This window comes from Salvia hispanica, chromosome 3 (genome assembly GCF_023119035.1).
Source record: "Salvia hispanica cultivar TCC Black 2014 chromosome 3, UniMelb_Shisp_WGS_1.0, whole genome shotgun sequence".
NCBI classification, from domain to species: Eukaryota; Viridiplantae; Streptophyta; class Magnoliopsida; order Lamiales; family Lamiaceae; genus Salvia; species Salvia hispanica.
Genome location: NC_062967.1, coordinates 26418249 through 26430418, shown reverse-complemented (window position 1 = coordinate 26430418; position 12170 = coordinate 26418249). Strand labels below are relative to the sequence as shown.

Here is a 12170-nt window from a genome sequence, read left to right as displayed (position 1 = left end):
GTGTTAAATGGAGAGAGAAAATATAATTTTTTATATTATATTTATGTGAGAGAGAATTTTTTCTAAAAAGGGAAATGTGACTTTTTTGTGGAGCAAACTAAAAAGAAAAGTGTGACATCTTTTGTGGGACGGAAGGAGTAGTATTTATTTTTGGGACCGGAAAGTATGAAATGACTGCACATTAATAAAAATATTAGTAATAACTAGTCCTTAATTAGTTTATTAGTAAATGAAAACCTTTTTAATTTTATTAAGAGATTGATATTTATTTTTTCACCTAACGATTTTGACTAAGCAACGCTTCGGTTTGCGTAACAAAAATTGGGATGTGAAAAAATATTAAAGAAACTAAGCATGATTTGTATGTTTGAAAAATAAATAATTAAATGTTGGGAGAAACAAAACTTCTACGAAGAATTTTATTTTTTAAATAGGCTTCTGCGTAAGAGAGAAGAATTAATTAAATTAAGCAATAATGAATGATAGTTTAGTTAGCAATCAAATCAGGTGTGAGTTGGATAAAACACAAATTAATTACATGCATCTAATAATTTTTCTATTTGAGGAAAATAAAATGAGGCTTTAATATAACTATAAATGCTACTTGGGTTTTTCAAAAGAATGCATCCATACCATTTTTATTATTTATAAATGTGGAAATGAGAAAATTATGAAAATTTTGTTATGTTCTGACCATACCTAGACAATTTTGACCAATGAAGTTTGCTAAGATGCTTTTCTTTTTTCGGAAATTTCTTTTATCAAATGTACGTCGAAATTTTGATCGTGAAATTTGTGAACTTTGCTTTTTAATGAATTTTCTATTAATTGTGAAAAAGGTGGAAAATATCTGAGGCTAAAAAGGAAAAAAGAAGGGTATATTTTGATGTGAATGATTAATTTCATCAGATACTCTCAGTCTTTCCATATCCATCTCACTTACTTTTTAAATTAATTTATTAATTTAAAATCGATATTTCTTCATTTTAATTTGTCCACAAAAATTAAATTATTTTGATACTAATATAAATCTTCTTTCCACTCTAACTTCTACTCTTTTTTCTATTTTTCTGAATCTCTGATTCCCATTTATCTATCTTTAACTAATGCTACTATGCTAGTAAAAACATTTTTCCCTCTTTCTATTATTTTTACATTAAAGAGTGTATAGCTTGTTTTTACTCTACCCAAATTGAAACTTTATTTTATTTAATTTTATGGTGACATTTGGATTGAATGATGGTGAGTGCTGAGTGGTCAGTGGGGGAATGGGGTCCCTGTGGTACAATCAGATAATCAGATAAGATTAAGATAAGGTATAAAATCATTTTCCATACTATACTACTAATATTTATTGGTCCCAATAGTAGTAATATTTTGTTTATAATCAAAAATGAAAAACCACTGACATAAAAGCAAGCTTGCTATATAACTATATAAAACCATTTTTTTATGAGTAATTCTTAAAATGACATTGCTTAATACACGCATATTCCACTAGTTGGTCACACTGTCACACCGTCTACTATTTCGTTGAAATTTCATCATACAATTGACAAGAAATTGTAATTTCGTGATCTAATATTTCATTTTCTAATCTAATTTGACAGACCATAATGTAATTAAATTTCATTCCTAAATTAAACAGCTGCTTCTTTTGAATCTATAATATTTTATCTAGATTCTATAATATTTCTAATTTAAATCTCTAACCTATTGGTACCAATGAAAGTGGGACTCATGCAGCTAAGTTGACTTTAACATTATTTAATTTGCACAAGTTTAGCATGCCAGCTATGTTGGCTACTTTACTTCTTTGTTAGGAATAATGAAAATGAGATGGTCACATAAATTATACAAGGCCTTGCTTAGTGTTGAAGAAAATGTTTCGAAAATAAATTACTACTATAATTGAAAACAGTCGATTTTAAGAGGATTATATAAATATAATTACCTATAAAATCACAAAGGTTTATCAATTTTTTGTGTCTTACACATTTCAAAATTTATATACTAAATCATGGAGTTTAAAAAATTCTTAATTATCTCAAGATGATTTTTCCAAACAAATCCGATGCTGGTACACGTGTAAAATTTTAGTAATATCGACAAATAGTGACACATTATTTTATTATTAGTATTGGAGGGATTGGGATCCCATGCTGTGCAAAATGCCACAGCACACCATATACTCCCTCCGTCCCAGATTTGTAGTAATATTTTGCCATAAAAGTCCGTCCCACATTTGGAGTAACATTTAGAATTTATCATATTTGGACATAAAATTTTACCTCATTATTCACTAAAATTACACCTAAATGCCATTATCTACATTAAAATAAATCAAAACAAAAATAACAAACCAAAAAGTCCAAAAGGGACCCACCAACTCACTTAATTTATTACACACTCCATCATCTCATTTCATTTAGGGAAATTGGTGTCTAAAACCATGAACTTTGCCTAAAATTTGGTATTTCCCATGAACTTTGAAATTGGTATATAATATCACGAACTTTGCATTTTGTTTGGTATTTCCCGAACTCACTCAAATAAGATATTTTCATCAAAATCTTATTTAACATATGCAACCGTGATATGTTTTATAATATTTGAAACCACTTTTTAAGTTCATAACATATAGCATAAAAAGCCACGTTGAAAACCACGTTGATTTAATTGTGTCAAGTATGATAAAAGCCTCGTAAGTTAGTCAAATATAGTAATAAACATGCCGTGGGAAATACCAAACAAAATGCAAAGTTTGTGATATTATATACCAATTTCAAAGTTCATGGAAAATACCAAATTTTAGGCAAAGTTCATGGTTTTAGAGATCAATTTCCCTTTCATTTATTACACACTCCATCATCTCACTCCACCAACTCACTTCCTTTATAACACACTCTACCTCTCACTTCATTAATTACACACTCCACAAATTCCTTAAAACTCGTGCCATAACTAAATGTTACTACAAATGTGGGACGGAGGGAATATTAATTTTCAATACTTAGTACTATTATTTTTTTTTATTTCACCATTGGATGGTTTTGATCTACACAGCAGATGTTGTGGCATTTTGCACAGCAGGGATCCCATCTCGTATTGGAGTACTACATATCAAATTTAGTTTGTTTTGAGATTTAGATGTTTTTTAGTAAGTACTTTATTAATTACTCAAATACTATAATACGCCTCCAATTAATCTTGATTATTTTATTATTAGTATTGGAGTTAGATCTGATAGGTAAGGATGTTAAGAACTAAATTTAGAAAATACTACTACTATAAAAGAATGAATCTTGATTTATGCTATGGTAGCTAGGGTATATAATATATATGTACAACAATTATTTGATTGATGTTTAATCAGCATCAACTAAAATCAATAGTTACCACCCAACCGAAATTAACACACGGCATTTAAAATACTAGGGAAAAGGTGGTAAATGAATAATTTTCATTGTTAGGTGTGTCAGTATATAAAATAAAATGAAATAGTACTAATAATTCAGGAACCATAAGGGTGAAAAAAGTAATTTAAGGCTTCAATAATTTTTTACTTGACTTTGACATGGGGTGATTTTATTGGTTTCAATTAAAGTGCACTATTAATTAATGATTCACAAGTTGGTGACTTGAGATGTGAATTACGTTTACTAAACATTAAATTTATCATTTATTTCTGATTTCAACAAATGACAAATTTATTTTGAAAACTGTCAATTAAAATAAGATTTTTTTTATTTGAACTATTTTCTTTTTTTTTTCGAATTTTCTATTTCATCACTAAAAATGATATTAAGTGTATGTAGCCCTGTGTTATATTAGTGTATTATTCGATCATATTGATCTCTTCTTGATGTTATAACTATTGTCACAACAATTACAGTAATAAATTACTGCATTAGATATCTTAGAATAATTGTCCCAAACCCTTTATTCAAATGGTGAAAGTAAACTTTAAAAGTCTCCCTAGAAGCTTTCAATTTGTGTGCTCCTAATTTTATGAGTAATTTAAACATAATTAAACATGAATGTTTTTAACTCAAGCATTATGTTTGAAGTAAGATTTTGTTTATTACGTATAATAATATTTAAAAACTTGAGTAATTTGGTGTGGCATATATAAATGGAGTTTGACTAATTTATTTGTGATAGCTGTGATTAGTTTGGGATATGACTCAAATTTAGAATGTGTCTTGTAATTTAGTAAATTGTCAACTTTAGAACAAATGCGACATTGAAACCCAACTTAAATTTTAATTAAAATGTGTAATACGACAATGAAATACAACTTAAATTTTAATTAATAAAACTCGTAGATTAAATAAAAGTTCATTAATAATCCAACCTTAGAATAAATACTATCCGTCCAAAAGAGGTAAATAGCACTAAGAAATTTAGAAGGGACAAATTCGACCTGTAAAGAGTTAATTGAATTTGAACTCTTTTTAATAGAGGCGCACCCATACTAATCATAATTCATACACATTATTTTTTGTAAATAAAGAGAATCCATAACCACTATCAGTTTAAATAAAGTAAATAGCACATAGAAAACGAGAATCTACAAATTCGACATATTCAGTGTGAGTTGGATTTGAACCTTTTTTAAGATACATCATACTCACACAAAATTAAATGAATTAAACTCAAGTAATTAAATGAATTAAACTCTCAAACAAAATTAAATGAATTAAACTCAAGTAATTAAATGAATTAAACTCTCGAGTAACTGATAAGATATGTCTACTCATTAGTGAAATTCCTCGAGATTTTTGTAAATAAAGGAATCCCACAACCACTATTTGTTTAAAAGAGGTAATGGCACATAGAAAATGAGAAGCGACAAATTCTACCTATAAAGCGACACACCCATACTTATACACATTAATTAAATTAAAATCTTGAGTAACTGAAAAGATAAGCCTCCTCATCAATGAAATTCAAACTCGAGATTTTTGTGAATAAAGGAATCCTCCAACCACTATCTGTTTAAAAGACGTAAATGTCACCTAGAAAACGAGAAGTGACAAATTCGACCTGTAAAGTGTGAGTCGAATCCAAACCGTTTATAATGCGACACACCCATACTAACACACATTAAATGAATTAAAGTCTTGAGTAACTGAAAAAATAAGCCTCCTCATCAGTGAAATTCAAACTTGAGATTTTTGTAAATGAAAGTATCCCACAACCACTATCTGTTTAAAAGAGGTAAATTGCACCCAGAAACAAGAAGTGACACATTCGGCCTGTAAAGTGTTAGTCGAATCCGAACCTTTTTTAAAACAACGCATTCACACTTACTCAAATTAAATGAATTAAACTCTCAAGTAACTGATAAAATACACGCTTCCTCGTCAGTGAAATTCAAACTTGAGATTTTTAGTCTCTATTACATTATTAACATGGGATATAATTGTCGAAAAACTTACTTTCTCAAAAAACACTTGGTAAAACCATACAATTGATAAATCATAAGATCAAAAAAAGGCCCACCAAATGCCTATCTTCACAACTTTGAACCCTTTTTGACTCTTTGATTCAGAAATCAGTAAGTTTTGATTAAAAAAAAAGTAGAGATTGGGTTGAGTAATATTATAAAGTTATGTGTAGAAGATAAAAAGATAAGTGTAAGTTTTATATAGAAAGATGGAATCCCCAGATTCTACCACAAACCATTTTGTCTGCCACCATAGTATTGGTGCAACCATGCATTTGCTTCATATCTTTTTGACCATCATCTATATATTCCCTTTCAAATCCAATCTCAACCACTGGAAAAACCATTACACATCTACATGCTTTTCAGATATTCAACTTGCACTAAACTATAAAAGTGACCTAAAATGAATCATATCTCCTCCATAACATGCTACATTTTGCTATGAACTACTAGTATATTAGTATTACAATAGTAAATGGTTTGCACTTTCTTGATGCAGTTTTTGGATTGCAGATGTTGTCACGTCAATAGTTGCATTGAACAGTGATGAGTGATGGATCCAGAACATAGTTTTGGGGTCGGATTCATTGGGTAGAAATAGTTTTACAACCTCAAGTGAATGAATTAGAAGGGAGAAGGGTCTTCTATTTTCGGCCGACCCTAAGGAATAATATAAAAAACAAATGTTCCTCATAAAAAAAACTGTAGTTGGAGGGGGTGTTTTCGGCCGACCCTAAGGGAAAATAATGGCGATCGGGTGTATCTTTGTTTTACTTCATATAATACAAAAATAAAGTAGATGGGGAGATGAGAAGATGGTTGTTTTACTAGAAAGAGGTGAATGGATTTTCAAATCAAAATATACATTAGCTGTCAAAATCACATGGTTGTTAGGTTATCATCATTCATCAATCTTGATAAAAAAAATTATTCCTTCATTATTTGACATTATGTGTGCCCAATTATTGTCCCTCCATCCATTGCTATTGCAATTCCACAATCCACCCAATGAGATGAATCAATCTGTCAATTTCCTAACCAATATTGTACCATATCTCTTTTGGCACAATTGCATCAGATCATGTACCTAAAACACACCACAGTGCAGAGAGAGAGAGACAGACAATGGATCCAATAATGATCTTTCACTCGATTGTGTGGTCGATCAACTTATGCGAAACATGAGTTGAAATACACATGATAAATATATATATTCGCCTCCATGTGGCCGCATGGACCAACAGAATTTTCATGTCTTTTTTAAGGTTTCCCGACACAACATAAGTGGACTGGACCCATTGAGTCCTTCACATTGAAAAGCACTAATCTCGTGTCAAATCGCCTCTGTTAGGCAGCATTGCACTCTTACTCGTTGCTTGAGGCACCATGTAAACTGTCACTGTCGCTGCTGCTGGTTCGTGTGTTTCTTGGCCCCTCTTGGGGCAAAGAAGGGATCCAAGGACAGCGATTAACCTGTTACTCTACGCTCATACGCCACTTGCCATGAGTTTTGTGTCTGTCCTGAAACTGACACCATTGGCATCAGAGCTCTTCTGTTGCTTTAGGTTTCCAGAGAGAGGGAAAGGAGAGTTTGATAAGTTAACTATGCTCTCACTATCAGAGTCTTGAGAAAAGACGCGCTTGAGCTGAGTCTTTTGGCAGACTATTCGTCCCTTGTTCCACCCGGGGAAACAGAAGGATGATGATACATCTTTCAGCAAAGAATAAGCAGCCTTTGCGACAGGGAAATCCCGTGTTATTGAGCTCCTTTCCATTTGCCCTCGCCTGCATAAACAGGGAACTAGTTATAGATAACGATCCCAAAAAGAAAAAACCCTCATTACTTGTTCTTATAATCTAGAACGTAGAATTAGGAATATCTATATTCTGTAAAACTAAGCAGGTAAAGTGAGGTGTCGCTAAGTAACATGACATCTAAATAGTTGAGTCCATGTTCAATGAGTGGAAGTAGAGTTGAGCATCATTTGAACATCTATAAAGCAACGGTGAAAAAATAAGGAGAGATTTCAAAATAACCAATGCTGACACTTACACAACAACTGTGGTTGCCAGTTGAGGAAGTTCCTCCCCATTAGATAGCAGCTCTTGCATATTGTTCAACCAGACTGATATTGCAGTGCACGCGCCACCAGGCCACATTCTGAATGATCCAAAGTAAGATACGAGAAACAGTACAATGATGTAATTAAATCTCATAACATGGATAAAGGAAAGCAAAAGAGAGAAGCTAGTGATACCTGTGAACATCCACAGACCAAATAAGTTTGTTTTTACGGAATAGTTCTGGATATAGGCCCCTATTTGTTGCTTCACCAAGCACTCTTGCAGCCCTTTCCTTTTGCCCCAAACACCAAAGTGCTTCTAGAATTGTGTTATAAAACCTGATCCCAAAACCACACCCCTCAGAATTCAGTTTGTCGAATGCATATTCTACCATTTGCCAATTACTTGAGTCATCCAAATCTCCTTTGATCATTTGTCCAATGACCTGGTGAATATTAGAGAACCTATTTGTGTGCATCTCATTTAGCAATTCATCAGCCTTTTCCCACCTGAAAATAACAACTTCGTGATGTTATATAAGAGTAGTTCATGGAACAGCCTACGCATTAAGGCTGTACAATACTCAGAATCCTGTAATCATCTGCTCAATCCAAAAAAATAAAAATGAAACTCTACCCAGACATTACAATTCCAGAGTTCCTGAATGAGAAGTGTGAAGTTTCACACATACAGTATAAAAAGAGTCATTTCAAAGCGCTGATTTATGGCATCGAATCCGGGAATGTTAGTGTTTTCTCTAAATTAATCTGAGAAAAATATAGAACCCTGTGTGAAATATACACAAAAGGAATAGTAGTAGTCATTAACTCATTATCGTAAAAAACGTACACATAGAGGTCTTATAGAATGATACAAAACAGGGTGATGTGAACTCAATATCCATTGACCATTATATAGTTAGCCTAGTACTTTATTTTGTGTTGCAGGGACCTTGTCACCAAGAGTGAGCGTTGCTTATTGTGCATTTTCTAACAGCTTACATCCTAAATTTCCAGATTACCAACCAATGTCCTAGGGAGTTTGCCTAAACCCTGAAGTCCCGTCATAATTAATTGCCACCTTGTCACGTTTTTCTATAGTTAACATGCAAGACAGAGTTTTCTCAGTGACTTAACAGGCATCAATAAAACAAACCATAACACAGAGAAGCACACAACTAAAGGGTGGGTTTGCACAATTATCTTATCAACTATAAGCCATGAACTTGATTTGAAACAACGATATAGTACTCATACCGAAAAAATCTAAGTACTTGTTTTCTTCCACAAACAAAATTTCTGTAGTTAACTTGGAACTCGCAATTTTTTTTCCATAGTATTCCTACGGTCTTAAAGGCATCTGTACCAGCAAAAAATGCATTCTTGAATCAGATAAACGCCAGGGTTGAAGTTACCTCTCAGTTTTGGCATAAACTGCCAGCATCATACAGTAGCACATCACGCTTGGCTGTATACCCAACTCCTTAATTTGCTGAAACTGTTCCTCACTTTCATCGACAAGGCCCGCAAAGCAATAGACACTCAAGACTGCTTCAAGAGTGTATTCATCAGGATCACATCTAACCTTTTCCATGTCAACATAAGCCTTTATGGCATCTTCAAATTGGCCTCCCTGCCTATATGCTTCAATCACACCATTCAATGAATCTCTGTTTCGGGGAATACCCAACTCACCCATTCTTGACAAAATAGCTTCAGTTTCCTTGTAGAGTCCCCCCTTTGCGAAGCTATGAATCAGAGCATTATAGGTGTCAATAGTCGGTGTGCTCCCTACCTCATTCATCGTATTAAAGGCTACAAGAGCCTCTTCATATAGAGCTGCCTGACCATATGCTTCAATCACCCCAGTATATGCTTTGGCACTTGGTACCAATCCTTTCTCACTCATATGATGTAAAATTCTCTTTGCATCTTCATGAAGCCCGCCCTTACCACAAGCGTAAATCAACCCTTCATAAGTCTCCATATTCGGCTCAACATTCTCTTCAATCATATCATGAGATAGTGTCACCACCTCCTTGAAATATCCCCCTTCACCAAAGACGTCTATAAGTATATTATACGTGTCTGCATCCGGCTCAGTATTACTTATCTTCATTTCAAGAAAGAGCTCCCTCACCTCATCGTACATCCCATGCTTCCCAAACAAATTCAACAAGATGCTATAGGTTCCAGCATTGGGCATGCTCCCTGCAGCCTGCATTTGCCTAAAAACACCCATAGCCTCCTTTATCTTCCCTGCTTCGGCATAAGCTTCCAACAACACGTTATAACTCATTATCTCTGGCAAATTCCCCCCAGCCTCCATCTCTTGCAGCAGCTCAGAGACCTTCTCCAACTTCCCCAGCTTGCCAAACGTCTCAACTAGATAACTATACGTCGTGATGTCAGGTAAAACCCCACTCTCGTTCATAGTCCTAAACACCATCTCCGCCTCATCCCCTAATCCCCTACTCGAACACGCACTCAACAACGTGTTGTAAGTAACCAAATCCGGCTGAATCCCCTCATGCCGCATTTCCCCAAACAAGCTCAACAAACCCTCCCACGAGTACCCTCCTCGTGCACACGAATTTATCACGGTATTATAGGTCAGAATATTCGGCACAATCCTATCCTTCTTCATCCTATCCAGCAATTCCAGAGCAACCTCATACTGTCCATTTCGACCATAAGCGTTGATAATTGCGGTGTAGGAGAGGACAGTTCTAGGAACCGAATGCGCCACCATTTCATCGAAAACATCGGCGGATTTATCCAAAAGCCCCTCGCGACCTAGAATTCCGATCATTATAGAGTAAATGTGCTCATTCGGCTTGCACCAAATCTGGCGCTGCATATACTTGAATAGACGGAGAGAGCGCTGCCAATCGCCGCGCTGGGCGAATTCCTTGAAGACGAGGGAGAAGTCGGAGAGGGAGAGCTTGTTTTTGAAGGTGTCGAGGCAGCGGGCGATGCTGCCGCGCGGCGGGAGGCTGGAGAGCTTGTTGATTAGGGTTTCGACGTCGTAGCTGTACTTGCCTTTCTCGACGGTGACGCTGGGGTTGCCGAGGATGAGCTCTCGGGTCTTGGCTTTGGCGACGACGGCGAGGGCGCGGCGGGGGGAAGGGATGTGGCGGCGGCGGAATTTGACGGGGAAGTGGAGGTGGGAGGGGGAGGGGGAGGAGGGGGTGAGGATAGGGGGGAGGATTTGGTGGAAGGAGAGGGCTAATTTCGTCATTTGGAGCGAGGTCGGAGAAGGGGTGTGTGGATTTTTGGGGGGGTTTTAGCGGTTTCGGTTTGGGTTTGGGTAGAGAAAGAAGATGAAGGACACGTAGCTTGCTTTTACATTCAAGATAAACAACTTATTAATTATATATACAAATGCCTAAATCTGCTAATTGTGTCTCTAACTCTATTAACTAACTTTCTAAACTATAGTTACCTACGACTATTTCAAATTTTTATTTTTATTTTAGATTTATACTAGCAATACATTTTAAAACTTCACCTTTCACAAATCTTACTATTAGATTTAAATTAAAATTATTTTGCAAAGTCATTTGGACTTTTATTCGAAAATGTGTCATTGTATTATATTAGAAAATGTTTCATTGTTACCTACTACCCACGAGAGTATACACTTTTAATTAACATAATTTTTAATATACAATTAGTAAATAAGAAAGATATGAAAAAAAAAATAATTGAAATATTGTTAATGGAAGATGAGTCTCACTAAATAAAGAGAAAAAAAATTTTAAAATTAGAAAATATATATTCTTATCCTCTTGGAGACAAACTAAAAAGGAAAGAGTGTTTTTGTGGGACAGATGGAGTAACTTTTATTCCACTCTATCGTTTTATCTTTCAGAATAAAATGTTGTGCAAAAAAAATGACAACCGAAATAGTGATGTGATAACCAAAATTACATGTCCATTAATGCATAATTTTGGATAATTCATGTCAATATTTCGATTGTCATAAAATTTGATGTATGCCATATTATCCCCAATAATGAAATGATGAGTAATAGTATATGGTAATTATCTAAATGATGGGACAAATTCTACTGCTAAACCAACACGAACAATTATGGGCGGAGTAAGCAAATTTGTGCGAATTTACTGGAAATAGAGACGTTCCGTTTGATAGGGATGAACTTCTGTAAAGATTTGTTGAATATCACAATGAATGAGCAACAAATACATTCATAATTATTTGATACATGTACAATAGACTAGTAAATTATTACAACCAAGTACAAAATTTTGGTATTTAACTACTCTTCCATTCAAAAATTGGATGGAAAAGTAGACATATAAGGATAAAGATGAACAACAACAAACAAACAGTCTGGGAAGAACCACGTTATAAACTTGGCAAAGATGTCCGAATCCAGGAACTCGATATGAGCAGCATGGCCTATTGTTGTGTCACAGCGCTGGAAGGTCGAAGGTGATGTCGCAGCGCATGAACACTCAACGCTCGTGAAAGACTATCCAACATGAAACATGAGATCAAGAACAATGAAATGGCATATCAATGAATATCCTTCAGCCTTTCCTTTCTCTTGCATTTTGAATATTCTACTTCCCCAATGAGAAGAAGTTTTAAGATACCGATCTCAAAACAACTCTATCAAAAAAAA

At 34.4% G+C, this 12170-nt stretch overlaps 1 protein-coding gene across 1 annotated transcript; it reads right to left on the bottom strand.

Moving 5' to 3' along the window:
- Positions 1 to 6581: 6581 nt before the first annotated feature.
- LOC125213705 (pentatricopeptide repeat-containing protein At1g74850, chloroplastic) lies at positions 6582 to 10774 on the bottom strand. The gene is made up of 4 exons (XM_048114390.1): positions 8934 to 10774; positions 7714 to 8028; positions 7509 to 7616; positions 6582 to 7240 (listed from the first exon to the last, which is right to left on the bottom strand). Exons 1-4 carry the CDS (start codon positions 10757 to 10759, stop codon positions 6943 to 6945), a joined length of 2547 nt encoding a protein of 848 aa, XP_047970347.1. The 5' UTR covers positions 10760 to 10774; the 3' UTR covers positions 6582 to 6942.
- Between the last annotated feature and the right edge of the window lie 1396 nt (positions 10775 to 12170).

Excerpts from the sequence above, each read along its gene's own strand:
- LOC125213705 (XM_048114390.1), bottom strand. The coding sequence starts at position 10,759 with ATGACGAAATTAGCCCTCTCCTTCCACCAAATCCTCCCCCCTATCCTC. Across the intron at positions 8,029-8,933 it reads GTTTATGCCAAAACTGAGAG|GTGGGAAAAGGCTGATGAAT; the intron begins GTAACTTCAACC and ends TGTTATTTTCAG. Across the intron at positions 7,617-7,713 it reads TGGTCTGTGGATGTTCACAG|AATGTGGCCTGGTGGCGCGT; the intron begins GTATCACTAGCT and ends TGGATCATTCAG.